At 45.2% G+C, this 18,028-nt stretch overlaps 1 protein-coding gene across 2 annotated transcripts in view; it reads right to left on the bottom strand.

Annotated features, from left to right (window-relative positions):
* focad (focadhesin) overlaps positions 1 to 18,028 on the bottom strand; it is a 308,585-nt gene that overhangs the window by 18,596 nt on the left and 271,961 nt on the right. For both annotated transcript variants that reach the window (XM_085984003.1, XM_085984000.1), the window contains exons 41-43: positions 16,711 to 16,808; positions 15,679 to 15,930; positions 667 to 742 (exon numbers count right to left, since the gene is read on the bottom strand). In XM_085984003.1, the coding sequence (XP_085840129.1) occupies positions 667 to 742; positions 15,679 to 15,930; positions 16,711 to 16,808 (426 nt within the window). The remainder of the gene's footprint in view (positions 1 to 666; positions 743 to 15,678; positions 15,931 to 16,710; positions 16,809 to 18,028) is intronic.

The raw sequence follows: 18,028 nt of genomic DNA, 5'->3' as shown, positions 1-18,028 counted from the left end.
ACCTCATCAAGACAGATTTGTATCTTGACTACTCCTTTGACACAAAGACAAAAGAACTCTTAAGGATACAGCTACCCGAGGCCAATTTTTAAAATTAATTTGTCCTGTTTAGCTAAAATTATATAATAAAAGATTTAAGATAAAAATATTCCCCATTTGATGCACAAAGCAGTTCTGCTTCCGTAACAGTGAACAAGCAATCAGCATTTCCCAAGTTTACTTCATTTTGTTCTCCTGGAGTTAGTCAGCTCTTTCTTTGTGCCCTGAATTGCCCAAAATCACAGCCCTGTTACGGTCCTAATCATAGCCAACTGAGCTGTTCCGAGAAGCACAGGGCTCCTCTCCAACAATGGTGTTGCCAGAGCAGTCCATCAGCAACAAGACCCAAGATGGAAGATCTCCACTCAGGTAAAAACATCAAGCCATAATCTTACTAAGGTATTTTTTTGGATAGATATTGGGAGGGAGGAGCATTTACAAGAAATTAATCTGCCAGATTTCCTCTTTAACACAGAACTAGAGAAACTGACCCCAATATGACATTTACCTCATTCAATTTAATTATATGGATTAATTATCCAGTATGATTTGGCAACTTTTAAGAACACACAGTCCAAACATGCTGTTAGGGATATGTAATTTTTTAGATAAAAGCAGTAATACTACCTTTGATCGTATTCAACGTATCCAATGGTAATGCTTCTTGTGGACTTTCTGCTATGATAAAGAGCCAATCAATGAACTGCAATGGGAAACAGAAATATAAAAATCAATTTAAAATCCTGATTATCTTAGCACATCAACCAATGTTTTTTTTGAGCTGCCATCTCCTCAATTTCTGTGGAGTTATTTTATATAGTTTTCAGTGTGTGCATATAAACAGTATTTGTTTTTAATTCGGAAGCTATGTATCTTACAGACCAACACAACCTGGTTGCACATTGCACAGGAGGACACAAGCAGGGATGTCGTCAGGGGGACCAGGCTGCAGTGGCGCAAACCCTTCAATGATCGCATTAGATCACGAAACATTACTGCCAAGCCACACTCAATCTCATCCTGCTGTGCCACTCATCACATCCCCATCACTCTGCCCTCCCTACCCTACTCTTGCACATCCTTACACCAACTTACCTTGCACCTCCACTCATCCTTCTCTAACTATATTATCACTTTTCCATCTCACTAGCCTCCCTCCCACTCACCCTCATCCTACTGCAAGCATACCAACTAACAAAACACAAGGGTAGGCACTTGGGTGGTTTAGCCAATGTTCATGTGAAGTTTCTGGTAATGTGTTGTCAAACATTGAAATTTTTATTTTCAACACTTTGCGTTCTTGGACAGATTTGTGTGCACCTTTGGAAGTGGCTTAGTGAGTTGCAGTGAATGGTGAGACATAAGGGTAACCCCCCGCAATGGTGATGAGTGTGAAAGGAATGGCTTGGGCATTGTAGGGATGCTTTATGGTGCTGGGGTGGGGTGGTGCCGGGGTGGGGTGGTGCCAACCTGACGCATCATGTGGCAGCTAAGGTGTACATCATCAAGTGAAGTAAATCTGGCCATGGTGAGGCCATCCCTGGCCTCCCGGGGAGCAATGTGGTCGGGTGCTGATGCCCTGTGCAGCATCAGGTGATTGCAGAGAAGGTTGGTGTTGTTGTTGGTGATGCTGGTGTTGGGGCTGATCGTGGTTGGATTCTGAGGACCAAGATAAATCCCCAGGGCCTGATAATCTGCATCCTAGGGTACTTAAGGAAGTGGCCCTAGAAATAGTAGATGCATTGCTGCTCATCTTCCAAAATTCTATAGATTCTGGAATAGTTCCCATCGATTGGAGGGTAGCTAATGTAACCCCACTATTTAAAAAAGGTGGTAGAGAGAAAAGGGGGAATTATAGACTGGTAAGCCTGACATCAGTAGTAGGGAAAATGCTAGAGTCCATTGTAAAAGATGTAATAACAGAGCACTTGGAAAACAGTGACAGGATCAGACAAAGTCAACATGCATTTACAAAAGGTAAATCATGCTTGACTAATCTACTGGAATTTTTTGAGGATGTAACTGGTAGAACTGGCAGCACGGTGGCATAGTGGTTAGCACTGTTGCCTCACAGCGCCAGGGACCCAGGTTCAAATCCGGCCTCGGGTGACTGTGTGTGGAGTTTGCACATTCTCCCCGTGTTTGCGTGGGTTTTCTCCGGGTGCTCCGGTTTCCTCCCACAGTCCAAAGATGTGCGGGTTAGGTTGATTGGCCATGATAAAAAAAAAATTGGTCCTTAGTGTTAGGGGGGATTAAATACGTGGGGTTACGGGGATAGGGCTTGGGTGGGATGGCTGTCGGTGTAGGGACCGGGTGCTAGGGTTTGGATGATCAGCCGTGATCTCGTTGAATGGCGGAGCAGGCTCGAAAGGCCGAATGGCCTACTCCTGCTCCTATCTTCTATGTTTCTATGTTAATAGATAAGGGAGAACCAGTGGATGTGGTGTATTTGGACTTTCAGAAGGCTTTCAATAAGGTCCCGCATAAGAGATTGGCATGCAAAGTTAAAGCACATGGGATTGGGGGTAAGGTACTGACTTGGATAGAGAACTGGTTGGTAGACAGGAAGCAAAGAGTTGGAATAAACGGGTCTTTTTCCGAGTGGCAGGCAGTGACTAGTGGGGTACCGCAGGGATCGGTGCTAGGACCCCAGCAATTCACAATATATATTAATGATCTAGACGAGGGAACTAGATGTAATATCTCCAAGTTTGCAGACGACACAAAGCTGGGTGGGCGTGTGTGCTGTGAGGAGGATGCAGAGAAGCTCCAGTATGATTTGGACAGGTTGGGTGATTGGGCAGATGCATGGCAGATGCAGTATAATGTGGATAAATGCGAGGTTATCCACTTTGGTGGCAAAAACAGGAAGACAGATTATTATCTGAATGGCAATAGATTGGGAAAAGGGGAAGTGCAACGAGACCTGGGTGTCCTTGTGCACCAGTCGCTGAAGGTAAGCATGCAGGTACAGCAGGCGGTTAAGAAGGCAAATGGTATGTTGGCCTTCATAGCGAGAGGATTCGAGTACAGGAGCAAGGATGTCTTGCTGCAGTTGTACAGGGCCTTGGTGAGAACACACCTTGAGTATTGTGTGCAGTTTTGGTCACCTTATCTGAGGAAGGATGTTCTTGCCATGGAGGGAGTGCAGCGAAGATTCACCAGACTGATACCTGGGATGGCAGGAATGACGTATGAAGAGAGATTGAGTCGATTAGGTTTATATTTGCTAGAGTTTAGAAGAATGAGAGGGATCTCATTGAAACTTATAAAATTCTAACACGACTAGACAGACTAGATGCAGGAAGGATGTTCCTGATGGCGGGGGAGTCCAGAACCAGGGGTCATAGTCTAAGGATAAGGGGTAAGCCATTTAGGACTGAGATGAGGAGGAATTTCTTCACCCAGAGAGTGGTGAACCTGTGGAATTCTCTACCACAGAAAGCAGTTGAGGCCAACTTATTAAATATATTCAAGAAGGAGTTAGATATATTTCTTGAGGCTAAAGGGATCAAGGGATATGGGGAGAAAGCAGGGACAGGGTACTGAATTTGGATGATCAGCCATGATCTCATTAAATGGCGGAACAGGCTCGAGGGGCCAAATGACCTACTCCTGCTCCTATCTTCTATGTTTCTAAGGTGAGACTTTTTCAAGGGCACTGATGCTACTGGAATAGATGGCAGCTGAAGTTGAGATGACAGAAGCGATCTGTCAATGTTGGGAGAGGTTGCCCCAAGGAGGTGACAGTGGATAGAGAGTTTACTCCAAACACTTCCAAACTGCATAAAGCTCAAAAGTGGGTTCCAAATCATGAAGGTTCCAGCTTCTAAGATTGGGAAGTGAACAGCTGTTAAATGGTAGGTTTTATACCACTTTTGCAGCTGTCACTATTCACAGCAATGGAGAGTCATTGAGAACACAACATACTTGCCTGACGTGATATCCGCTCTCCGGGAACCTCGTTAAAAACCTGGTAAAAATGTTAAGTACATGGGAAAATGGTGCTCAACTACCTTTTAACAAGCTTTTAAGTATCTAAATTGGCTGACCCGCCGATTGGTGTCGTGTCTGTTCAGGGATGACAGACTCAACACTTGGAAAACTGACAAGGAGGCACGTTTACAGCGGGATACCGACCCAGTCAATCTTTGTGATTGTGACAGTAGACCCGCCTCCAAACCCGCACTCTGAACGCAGGGTAAATTCCGACCTAAGCATCTTAAGTAATTAAAATAGGATTCCTAGCTTAGTGCTGGGAAAACACTTGCATTGGGGGAGAAATTCTGGGCTGAAACGGGTGGTGCCCCATGCCCCTTCCACCCCTGTAAAGACTTGTAAGCATTCATTCTCCCTTATTGTCCTACAAAATCCTACTAGCCCCACAATAGACACTGTCATATCCCAGGTCCTCCTATAATTGTTCTACCCCTATCTCCATCAATGCTCCCAGGCCACAAAACCTCTCCCTAGTTGCTCCAGAGTTTCACAGCCTGCTCCCCAGCAGTTCTGTACCATGCAACCAACCCACTGCTGCGACATCCAGTGACCTTCTCTCCAATGGTCACAGACTGGAGGGCTCCCTTCCAGTAATCCCAAACCCATGCACCCCTTTTCCCAATGCTCCCGCCGCATCCATTGCCCCAACATCCGCCTCCACTGCTCTCATACACCTGAGACACTGGCCTGGATTTTGCTGTGGTAATGACGGCAAAACTGTTAGCGTTCGCCATCATAACCCTCTGAAATTGACTGCAAGTTCTGGAGATAGCACGTAAATGTGGAAATCCAGAAGTTGCCGTCAGTGATTCTACGCTTCTCCATAGGGTGCGCTGTTGAACTCCCCGGAGCTTGCAATCTTTGAGAAATCACTGAACTGACAAGAACGTAAGCTTTTGCCCTGCAATACCCCTCTTAAAAGACCCTGAAAAAGTTAAGCCTTGTTGAATGAGATGTAACTGGGTTTTCAATGGCATACTGATTCACAATTACTGCTGAACAACCATTCTGGCCTTAAAAAAATTATTTTATATTTGTGGAGTGTCAAATTTTAAAAAGTCCATGGTTTTAATATATAATTTTTTAATTAATTATTTTCAAAAGTTTGTTCATAATATTTCAGCTTCGACCTTATTCCCATGTGTATGTCCAAATCTTTATTTCACTCTCTAAAATGATTAAAAAGTGAAGGAAAATCAGTGCATTTTACTTCCTGGTTTGCTGTCTGTGAGAATTCTTCAATGTGATTGGCGGCTTAGCCAGCTTGATGACATCACTGTTGCAGGATGATGGAGATCCCCTAGACTTGTTGCCAGCATGTAATCAACGTCGGGAGAGCTGAAATTCATGGCACAGAGATCGCTGGATCTTTGTGGGCAGCTTTCTTCGAGGTCAGCGATGAGCACCGTCGCTTCCGGGCCAGGAGTCTCAGTGCTACCATATCCCACAAACACCCTTCTCAATGTTCCTACTCCTCAGCGTCCCTCTCCCAGAACTCCCAAATACAACAACCACATCCCCAATGCTTGCACATCCCAACACCACTCTCCCATCACTGCCACACCACTAGCACACTCCCAACACACCAGGCTCAGACCCCAGAATCCCCTTACACTATTTCCAAGGCTTAAAAACACCCTCCACAATATTCCCATACTTTTCGGCTCCTCTTTCCCCCAACACTGCTGGAGCACACTCCCAACATTACCAAACCATATGACCTTCACCCCTTCCCCAGTACTTCGACACACCTGCCAACCTGGAATATCATCTTTTCCATATTTCACGGAATCCTGGACTTTAATAAAAAGCTAATGGCCCAGTAATTCGGGTCCCAACGCGTGAGTAAGCACCGTGTACTCACGCGTGGGCCCGATGGAAGTGCCGGTTTTCAGCATGCACAGCGCATGCGCGGAAAACCGGCATTTCCTTTCCTCTGAACCAAGGGGTTCAGAGGTGGAACGCGTGCGCGCAGGAGTCTGCGCGTGTGCGCTGAAATTCCTTTTAAAAAAAAATTTTATTACAGGGTTGCCCGTGCGATAAGGCCTCCAGTTTTTACGCGAGAAAAAAGCAGACGTAAGTACTTAGTTTTAAAAGGTAAGCGGTCTATTAATTAAAGTTAGAATTTTTTTTCCACAGGTTTATTATTTTTAAAGACTTTACAGTAAGGTAAGTGTATTTTTAGACACGGTTTTTTAAAAACTTATTTTTTTCAAAAATTTGAATAATTGTTTAAATTAGTTTTTTACAGTTATTAATAGTTCATTTAATTAGTGGGATTTTTAAAAACTTTTATTTGAAGTTTAAGTACTGTTTTGGGCACCCGGAGTTTTCATGAGTTTGACAGTTCTTACTATCAAACTCATGAATGAACTTTTGCAACCTCCAATTGGTTGCCCAGTGCTCACGTGATCCCAGCCGGCTCATCGAACTAACTACGCCGCTGGATCACGCAAGCACAGCGCGCCGGGAGCTGAACCGGGCCACTGACAGGAAATCCACGCAGGGCCAGGCTTCAACTGTCGGCGCGCTATGTAAGTGTAGGTCGGGGGCTTGCACCCGCGGGAAGCCTCCGACACCAATTTCTGGGCCAATAAATTGAATTGAATGCGTAATGAATATCCAAATTGGGGAAGTTGTTTGTTTAAAAAAAAAATAAACCTCATCCATTGATGAGATAGTGAGAAACTGATTTCCAGTGGCACTGACAGGAGTGTAATACCTTGCAATGCTCAAACTGAGAAACTGGAGAAGCAACTTGCATTCTTCAGTGGAAACTACAGCGTTCAGAGACATCATACCTGAAGGTGGAGCCCCAGAGGCATCACACCTCAAAATGTCATATGTCTGTCAGACAAAGATTAATGATTTGCTAAAACAAACATTTAACTTTTTGGTATTAAATATGCATTAACTGAATGTGAACAAATCAAAAAGTACCAAAACATACCCATTAGGAACCAGTAACCAGTAGAAAACTGAGCATCAAATCCCTCAATTTCTTTTTCAAAGTGACATGACTTACCTTTTTTTGCCAAAGCTGCAATTCACTAACTAGCAGGTACAGCAAAACCAGCCAAATTGCCCAGATAATTTCTTCATGTGTGTGTGTGTGTGTGTGATATGAGTCATGGCAGTTGTAGTTTTCACCCTGCTCTTATGGATCTACAATGCCCAGAGTGCATCATAGTATCCAAGTCACATAACAACTGGGTAAAAAACAATGGGAAAGTTCTCGCACCTGTGGTGAAAGAGAGGGTGAGAGAAAGAGGGTATGTGTGTGTGAATGATATTTAAAATTTATATATTCAGCAATTAACTATGGCATCTGTAATTTTGTTGCTAAAGTCACTGCAATGTAGTGTTGATGGAATCTTTTCTGAACTTCAGTATTATTGTATAAATACTCTGGGGGGGAAAAATGTGTCCCCTTAGCGCTGCCCGTTAACACCAGTAGATGGCGCGCTTCTCTTAGGCAGTCCCTCGGAACCGAGGGTGACTTGCTTCCACATTAAAAATGAGTTCTCAGGTGACTGATTAGTCCAATGCGGGACCTACAGTCTCTGTCACAGGTGGGGCAGACGGTGGCTGAAGGGGCGGGTGGGTGGGGTGTTTGGGTTGACGTGCGCTCCTTGCGCTTGGCTTCTGCTTGCTCCCGGTGAAGAGACTCGAGGTGTTCGCCGCCTTCCCGGATGCTTCTCCTCCACTTTGTGCGGTCTTGGGCCAGGAATTCCCAGGTGTCGGTGGGGATGTTACACTTTTTCAAGGAGGCTTTGAGGGCGTCCTTGAAGCGGTTCCTCTGCCCACCTGGGGCCCTCTTGCTGTGTCGTAACTCTGAGTAGAGCACTTGTTTTGGGAGTCTCGTATTGGGCATGCGGACGATGTGACCCGTCCATCGGAGCTGATCAAGCGCGGTCAAAGCTTCGATGCTGGGGATGTTGGCCTGAGCGAGAACACAGACGTTTGTGTGCCTATCCTGCCAATGGATTTGCAGGATCTTGTGGAGGCAGCGTTGGTGGTACCTCTCTCGTGCTTTGAGGTGCCTGCTGTACATGGTCCATGTCTCTGAGGCATACAGGAGGGCAGGTATCACTACTGCTCTGTAGACTATGAGCTTGGTGCCAGATTTGAGGTCCTGGTCTTCAAACACTATCTTCCTCAGGCTACCAAAGGCTGCACTGCCGCACTGAAGGCGGTGTTGGACTTAGTCATCGACGTCTGCCCTTGTTGACAGTAGGCTCCCAAGGTGTGGAAAGTGGTCCACGGCCTTGTCATGGATTTTGATAATTGGGGGGCAGTACTGTGTGGCGGGGGCAGGTTGGTAGAGGACCTTTGTCTTACGGATGTTTAGTGTAAGGCCCATGCTCTCGTACGCTTCAGTGAAGGTGTGCCGATGGTTTGGAGTTCGACCTCCGAGTGTGCGCAGACGCAAGCGTCGTCTGCATATTGTAATTCGACAACAGAGGATGGGACAACCTTGGATCTGGACTGGAGGTGACGGAGGTTGAACAGTTTCCCGTTTGTTCTGTAAATTAGCTCCACTCCAGCGGGGAGCTTACTTAGGGTGAGATAGAGCATTGCAGAAAGGAAGATTGAGAAGAGCATTGGTGCGATGACACAGCCTTGCTTGACCCCGGTCCGTACGTGAATTGGGTCTGTGGTGGAACCGCTGGTCGGGATCACAACTTGCATGTTGTCATGAAGCAGGCGGAGGATGGTGACAAACTTTTGAGGGCACCCGAATTTGAGGAGGACACTCCATAATCCCTCACGGTTGACAGTGTCGAAGGCCTTTGTGAGGTCAAAGAAGGCCATGTACAACGGTTGGTGCTGTTCCCTGCATTTCTTTTGTAATTGACTCGCGGTGAAGATCATGTCCATTGTGCTCCTTAGTGGGCGGAATCCGCATTGCGACTCTGGGAGGAGCTCTTCAGCCACTGGGAGAAGGCGATTGAGGAGGCTTCTTGCAATGACTTTTCCTGTGGCAGACAGCAGGGAAACCCCTCTGTAATTACCACAATCGTACTTGTCACCTTTCTTGAAGATGGTCACAATTATGGCGTCTCGGAGATCCCCGGCATGCTCTCCTCCTTCCAGATAAGAGAAATTAGTTTATGAGTTCGCAGCAGTAGTGCTTCTCCGCTATGCTTTAGTGCCTCGGCAGGGATTCCATCTGCTCCTGAGGCCTTCTTGTTCTTCAGTTGTCAGATGGCCTTTTCAACCTCTTGCCGGGCTGGGTTGTGCTGAGGTGGTGGCGGGTAGCATGCTGCGGGATGGAGTCATGGTTAAGGAGATCTTCGAAGTGCTCCTTCCAGCGGGCACTGACTGCCTCCCTGTCCTTGATGAGTACCTCTCCATTCTTGGCCAGCAGTGGGGTAGGGCCTTGGGTGCTTGGGCAGTAGGTGGTCTTGACCGCGCTAAAGAATCCACGCACGTCGTGGTTGTCGGCTAGCTGATGGATCTTCTGCGCTTTCTCCACCCACCATCTGCAGCGTTGAAAGCAGTAGGACGAGGCGAATCCAGCGCCGCACGCCAAACCGGGACCCCCCATAGCATTGCTGGTAACAACTATCGCCGGGGACCTCAACGCCAGGGAGATCATGATGTTAGTGAGTGTGCAACGCTCACTGAATGCCCGATTTCCCAAATTACTTTTAGCTACTTACCTCACCTCACCGCCTGGAGTAAACACCGCCAGGGAGAGCTGGCTTGCAGCACCAGGAAGCCGGCTGCAGGGACGTTATTTAAAGGAATCATCAGTAATCACTCACACCTGTCAGGTTAGTGCAGTTTCAGGGGCCTTTTGTTAGTTTCAGGTACTGCAACAGCTTCATTGAGTAATTTGAATCAGGAGTCTTGTGGCAAGTACAAAGTAACTACATTTCTTCTTCAAAGATTCAAACTGCAACACTTGGTAAGATTAATGGAGGCTGTACTGGCATACCACCTCGCCCTCCAGGATCTACAGTGGAGGGAGCGTAGGCAGCGAGAAAGACGGGAACATGTGTACAAAGAGAGGAGGACTAGGATGAGGAAGAAGAAGACGAGGAACAGGAGGGAGGAAGGAGGCAGCCAGACAATCGGGCTTCCGGATGGGCGGTCCGTGATATGGTATGCCACCTCCCTTCACATAGTGTGGCAGACTTGTGGCAAGGGCCTCCTGTCAGTTGGTGGATACAGGACTGCCTGCCTTCTCTCAAGCACTAAAAGCAATACCTCCAAAGCTTCATGGGAAAACCTGCGGGCTCTCTCCCTAGGGCAGCAATCTGCCATGAGGATTTGTAAGTAAGTGCTCCTTCTCTTTGTCCTTCTTATGGTTGTTGAGGCAGCTGCACGGCCAACAATGCTGAGAATGAGGTGCTGCAGCATCAATGAACCTCCCCTTTAAGTGGTGAAAAAAGCCTTTGGCAATCATGAGTTGCGATTAGACTGCACCCGATATAGGTCCAGCCTTTAAGTGTAATGTCAATGAGCTTGGGTTTTTAGACTTGATTTAAGACTCCAATCATTTTATTGAGCAGTGTGAACGAATTTTGCATGCAGTCTAGAGCATTTTTACCTGGTGCTAATTCACCATCGTTTGTCCTAACACCATCTATTCCTTGGCTATAACGAATTTCTAGCCTTCTATTCCTTACAAGAAAATAAATATGTTCTGTATTATTTTAGAAGGTCAATAAGTATAATGAGAAAATTTAGATAATCAGTTTTTTTTATGAACTACTTATTTAATTACACAGGCTCTGGTTTTGGCAATGAACTGTCTCTGCGTTAGCTTGGCTATGTAACAAGGTTGCTGGACATTCTCAGCTGTAATCCACAGTAGTACGTATTCGGAACATAGGAACAGGAGTAGGCCATTCAGCCCCTCGAGCTTGTCCCACCATTCAATTAGATTATGGCTGATCTGCATCTTAACTCCATTTAACCACCTTGGTTTCATCTCCCTTAATACGCTTACCTAACAAAAAATATTCTCCTGGGATGACAGGGGGAGTGGAGCTGGTGCATTAGAGCCTGGCCTGCACAGGCGGGACTCCAGAATAATTGATGTGAGGGTAGAAAGGGACGGATAACCTGAGACCAATCATTTCAACAAAAGTGCCAGGCTTGAACTCCCAGGATTTAAAAAACAAATAGAAACTTAAGCCTCAAAAAGAACTGTCTGCTGACTTGTTCTGTGTCTAAGAGCGACAGGGACTGGGGCCTTCACCACACTCCATGCTACTGCTCCAGATACTCATGCAGCATGACTGGAACCAGATGGCAGGCGGTGGACACACTCCACCCATCTACTGCCCATTCTCAAGCAAATAACCAGTAGACAGGTTCCCTGCACTATTATAGATTGCCAAATACCCACAGATAATTTATTTATAAGCCATAGTATCCAGAAGGTGGACAGGGAGTGAGGTTGCTGAACAGTGAAGTTGGGCAACACTAAGATCTTCCATGTGTGGAGCCCTGAAAAATATTAGGAAGGAAATCTAAGCTGAATAAAGTAAGTTCCATCAAAGGAGCAAACCAGAAGCCCCAGCCCTTGAGAGAGGGTAGGGCGCGGGCAGATAAAGTTATTGCACGGATTTCCAACTGGGTATGGGCAAGTTTATGGTTTAAAGATTTTTTGATGAATTCCTGAAGTTTAATGTGTTTGTTATGTTCAAAATTTAATTATTAGGTCACTATAGGCAGTTGGCTGAAGAAACAGCATCAGTGCTCCAAAAAGTCAGAGAAATTGTTTTGAATATTTTCATTGGGTGTTTTGTGTTAGTTGTTAGTTCCTGACTGGTACATTTGTAAAAAAACAAGGGAACAATTTGATTGATTGGTAACTTTTCCTATCATTCTTGTCACTACAACTGGATTTTGAACCAATCAGGATATTTAACAAGTGGTTTTTTGATCCAATCCTATTTTTGGCCTGCAGACATTCAACACCTTTCAGGTTCGACAGCCTGCAGACCCATATTAGATGCGAGACATTTAACTAGATAGAAATACAGTGAATTTAAATACATAGATACATAGATACATAGAAGATAGGAGCAGGAGTAGGCCATTCGGCCCTTCGTGCCTGCTCCGCCATTCGATGAGATCATGGCTGATCCTTTAATTCAGTATCCCGTCCCCGCCTTCTCTCCGTAACCCTTAACCCCTTTTGCCCGTAGAAATATATCTAATTCCCTCTTAAATATATTTAATGAGCTGGCGTACACTGCCCTCTGTGGCAATGAGTTCCACAGGTTCACCACTCTCTGAGTGAAGAAATTCCCCCTCATCTCTGTCCTAAATGGTTTAGCCCTTATCCTTAAATTATGTCCTCTAGTTCTATTCTCACCCGCCAAGGGAAACATTCCTTCTGCATCCAGTCTGTCTAGACCTGTCAGAATTTTATACACTTCTATGAGGTCCCCTCTCAATCTTCTAAACTCCAGTGTGTACATCCCTAAACTACATAGTCTCTCCTCATAGGTCATTCCCGCCATTCCTGGTATCAGCCTGGTGAATCGCCGCTGCACCCCCTCCATGGCAAGAACATCCTTCCTCAGATGAGGCGACCAAAACTGTACACAGTACTCGAGGTGTGGTCTCACCAGTGCCCTGTACAGCTGCAGCAAGGTATCCCTGTTCCTGTATTCTAACCCTTTTGCTATGAAGGCCAGCATACCGTTTGCCTTCTTGACCGCCTGTTGCACCTGCATGCTCGCCTTCAGTGACTGGTGTACAAGAACACCCAGGTCTCTCTGTACTTCCCCCTCTCCCAATCTATTGCCATTTAAATAATAATTTGCCCTCCCGTTCCTGCACCCAAGGTGGATAACTTCGCACTTGTCCACATTATAGTGCATCTGCCATTTATCCGCCCAATCGCCCAGTCTGTCCAAATCGCTCTGGAGCTTCCTGGTCTCTTCCTCTGAGCCCACCCCCCCTCCTAGTTTAGTGTCGTCTGCAAATTTGGAAATGCTGCATCCGACTCCCTGATCCAGGTCATTAATGTAAATTGTGAACAGCTGGGGGCCCAGGACAGATCCCTGTGGTACCCCACTTGTTACTGCCTGCCATTCAGAAAATGAGCCGTTTATTCCAACTCTCTGTTTTCTATCTGACAGCCAGTTCCCTATCCACGCCAAAACTTTCCCCTTTATCCCATGAGCCTCAATTTTCCATGCTAATCTTTTATGTGGGACCTTATTGAAGGCCTTTTGGAAGTCCAGGTACACCACATCTACTGGCTCTCCCCCATCTATTCTACCAGTTACTCCCTCAAAAAATTCCAATAGATTAGTCAAGCACGATTTACCCTTTGTAAATCCATGTTGACTCTGTCCTATCCTGTCCCCATTTGCTAAGTGCTCCGCTATTTCATCCTTAATGATGGACTCCAGCATTTTGCCCACAACTGATGTAAGGCTTACAGGTCTGTAATTACCTGCTTTTTCCCTACCCCCCTTTTTGAATAGTGGGGTAACGTTAGCTACCCTCCAATCCATCGGTACTGTTCCCGAGTCTAATGAATTCTGAAAAATCATCCTTAGTGCATCCGCTATCTCTAGGGCCACCTCCTTCAGTACCCTAGGATGCATGTTATCAGGCCCTGGGGATTTGTCCACCTTCAATCCCTTTAGCTTCCTTAACACCATATCCTTAGAGATATTGATTTGCGTCAGTTCCTCCTTTGCCAATGTCCCTATTTTTCCCGATATCCCAGGGAGGTTTTTTGTGTCTTCCTTCGTAAAGACTGACCCAAAGTATGCATTTAGTTGATCTGCCATTTCCTTATTTCCCATTATATATTCCCCCGTATCTGACTGCAATGGACCAACTTTGGTTTTCACCAGTCTTTTCCTTTTGATATACTTATAAAAGCTTTTGGAGTTAGTTTTTATATTTTCCGCCAGCTTGTTTTCGTAAGCTATTTTGCCCCTCTTGATTATGCCCTTTGCCCTCCTTTGCTCTATCTTAAACTGTTCCCAATCTTCCGCTCTGGCGCTTTTTTTGGCTATTTTATACGCCCTATCTTTGGATTTTATGCTGTCTCTAATTTCCCCTGTTATCCACGGTTGAGTCACCTTTTTAGATTTCCTTTTATGCCAGATTGGTATAAACAATTTTTGCAATTTTGTCATTCTATCTTTAAATGTTTGCCATTGTTTATCTACCTCCAGTCCTCCCAGGAACGTTGTCCACTCAGACCTACTCAGTTCCCGTCTCATGGCATCATAATTCCCCTTGTTTAAATTCAGGACCTTAGTCTCTGAGTCAATTTCTTCGCTCTCCATTTCGAGTGAGAAATCGATCATGTTATGATCGCTCTGACCCAAGGGTCCCCGTACAACAAGATTACTGATTAGTCCCTTCTCATTGCACAGTACCCAGTCCAATATAGCCTGTTCCCGAGTTGGTTCCTCGACATATTGATCCAGATAACCATCCCTCAAACACTCAAGGAATTCCTCCTCCTCATTATTTTTACTGATTAGGCTAGTCCAATCTATATGTAAGTTAAAGTCACCTATGATGACAGCTGTGCTCTTATTGCACGCTTCTCTAATTTCCCTCGTGATGCCCTCCCTAACCTCTATTTTACTATTTGGAGGCCTATATACCACTCCTATTAATGTTTTTCGCCCCTCGCTATTTCTTAGCTCCACCCATATAGATTCTGTATTAACTGAGTTAATATCCTTCCTTTCAATTGCATTTATCCCCTCTTTTACTAGCAATGCTACCCCTCCTCCCTTTCTTTTTTGTCGATCCTTCCTAAATACTGAATACCCCTGTATGTTAAGCTCCCAGCCCTGCTCACCCTGCAACCATGTTTCCGTAATCCATTCTAGAGTACCCCAGCAATAACAGTACTGAAAGCACCCAACAGAGTGGTCTGTGCACAAAGGATAAAAAGGCCTACCGTGCAACTTGAGTAACATCTCTGCACAGAGACAGCCTGACTAACAGGAGTGGGTGATGATCACCTCATGAGTGCAGATATTTATCGCATTGGCCATATTGGCCATGACATATTCTATTCACAGGTGCATTTCAACTGAAAAAATTAGTAGTTTTTAAAGCATAAGTAAATCTATAGACATTACTCAATGATGCGGTAATATAGTTCCAAGTTATGACAAGTATAAACAGAACTCAATAGCAATCTAATACATAATTGCAATTCTCAAATAAATTATGAGCACAAAACTTTAAAAATTAATTGCACCCAGGGTTCTGATCCTGTGCTTCTGATCGCTATTCAGTGTCCTCTGCTGGAAAGTGCACGAGTGTGGATTTTGGGAAGGATAGATTTGGTATCGGCCGTGATGATCTTCATAGTGTTGACTCACACATGAAAAATGAGCACTTGTGGGATATAGAGGAGCTGCCCTGGAATTATACCCCAAGCATAAGTCAGGAAAGGAGGTGAGAAATTGGAAGAAGGGGGAACCAAACAAATTCCAATCTGATTTGCATTAAGTCAGTACCGACACAGCCATTTATGTTTTTTTAAATTAATTCTTGGGATATGAGCGTTGCTAGCAAGGCCAGCATTTATTGCCCAGATAACTATTATATGCAAGTCTAATTCTGAGCCAGTGTTTTTGGCCTGTGCCATCCCCAGAATATGTCGTCTGAGCACTAACTCACCTTCTGTGTTTGGTCTTTCCACGGCTCTTTAGCCAGTAATAAGAGAATGCTTTGTGGTAGAAACTGAAGACATTGATGTACAGACAAGGAATCCACTGAACTTCCGCCGAAAGGAGACTGCGTGCAGTTGGTGAAACCTTTCTCTTCAATCCATGGCAACCAGTTGGCTCTAACGCCAAGCATCAGCGGTGTGGTGTGATCACTCCATGCAGCAACAGCAGCAGCAAATATGCTCAGCAGAAAGTCCACAGCCTTAAAAAAAAATACAGCAGAAGCTCGGTGAATCTACTGGAGATCGCGGGCTAGCAGGGCAGGCTAGAAAGGATTGTTCACATCGTTGTCAGACTGTTCAAACATTTTAAAAATACAACCCTTTTTTAAACAGCAGAGTTACACCCGGATTCAGGAATTGTTAGATTTTAGCGAAGACAAATTTGCAGTTTGACTTTCATTCCAGCAACTTATACATTTTCACTGCAGGAACAAATAGCATTAAAAACTAAAATACAAAATCAATCTCCTGTATCTTTTAAGAGATTGATTGTACAGAACCTTTTTATAGGGTTAACGAAATGGTGTTTAAAGGTAAGCTCAGTACTGTACTATATTAATTGTATATTAGCACTAAATTAATGGTATATTACTAAATGACGTAAAAAACATATTTTGCAATTGTCTTACAGATACAGTGTGCCATGCTACAGAATATAGTTTATATGTACTGCACCATTTTATTGGTTTATTACATTATATATTGTGAGTCTGACAAGTGGCTGTGTTTCTGTGCCACAATGAAACAGCTGAGCCAGAGGGACAAGTCTTTTACTTGTACAACTATAATGCCTACTCCTTGGCAGGTCCATAATGAGCTCACTCCATCACAAACTTACTTCTGTAAATGATATTTAGTCACTTCAATGTCCTTCAGTTAACATCAAGATTCATAAACAATGAAAAAGTTTATAATTTCAGTCAATTTCATTGAAACGGAAGGCATTTCAAATTAAAAAAGCAAACCTCCCAAAAAGATACCTCTTTAGGATCTGCATTCTTCATGGGAGCTGACCCATAAGCAACATTTCGGATATGTCCCATGAGCTCCAACAGCCATTCCATCCGTTTTACTACACCTGAGCAAGAAGCAGAATAATGTAGGTTTTTTTTAAATCAGTAGCACTTTCATTACACTGCTCACTTTGCTTCTTCATGATCATGGCTACTTATTGATCACTAAGATGTGATTAACAAGACCGCCCTTGCTTCCCTCCTCATGCACCATTGTCCAAACAAAATGTTGAGCATGTGACCTGCTCCTGTGACTATGACAGTGCCACTCTCTAGGATATGTATGAGTGCAGCCCAAGGTGATTTGCCTGTTACAACAACATGGGAACTTGGTGTGAGGAATCACAAGTTAAGCTCTGGCCACATGTCATGCAAAAGCAACATACTGTACTGTGCTACCCAGCATCTATTACAGCAGAACCTCAAATAATAATTATTCGCCATAATTGACACGACTGCCCTCTGGCGGATAATGGAAATTAGCTAATCGGCGGGAGTCTGAAGTAGTGGGGACAACAATCTGCAACCTCTCCGGCACACGCCTGCTGCACCTCTGGTGGGAGTGAGGCAGAAGGGCTGCAAATTAAGGTGCGATACCCTGGGGTACCAACATTAGCTCGGAGCTTCCAACTGGCCCGGTGGCTTGGACCCCCCACCTGCCCCAAACAAGGCGATGGTGGCAGGGTTGTGGCCTTCTTACTTTGGGAGTTCTTGCATTTCCAGCATATCAGAGATCTGGCGGAGTATTGACAGCCAGTCGACCAGGTGAGCCCAGGCCACTGGGTGGCAGATGTGGCGCCCACCAGGCCAGGAACATGGCCGAGACCCAAAAGAGGTGGGAGGGAGGGGTGGCATTTTTATTTTTGTTTGCACAGCAATTTTTAAGTGGCCCATCGTAAAGGAGGCCACTGAGGCAGCTCCGATCTTTCTGGGGGTTGGGTGAGGGGGCAGTGTCCCAGCACCGCTTGCTGGCCTAACAGTCTTCAACCAGATTTTCCAGTCTCAGCATAACAGACGCCCCAGATGCACCCGTCTCTAAATTGTCAGACTGCTCGTCAAACATCCAGTACTAGATGAGCAGAAATTTCCTCCAACTAAATATTGGGAAGTCCGAAGCCATCGTCTTCGGTCCCCGCCACAATCTCCGTTCCTTAGCCACCGACTCCATCCCTCTCCCTGGCAACTGTCTAAGGCTGAACCAGACTGTTTGCAACCTTGGTGTCGTATTTGACCTTGATAGGAGCTTCTGACCGCATATCCGCGCTATGACTAAGGCTGCGAATTT

Source organism: Somniosus microcephalus, chromosome 1 (assembly GCF_052327205.1).
Source record: "Somniosus microcephalus isolate GS21.2 chromosome 1, FLI_Smic_1.0, whole genome shotgun sequence".
NCBI lineage: Eukaryota > Metazoa > Chordata > Chondrichthyes > Squaliformes > Somniosidae > Somniosus > Somniosus microcephalus.
The sequence above is the reverse complement of the archived record's forward strand: the minus strand, read 5'-3'. Positions and strand labels throughout refer to the sequence as shown.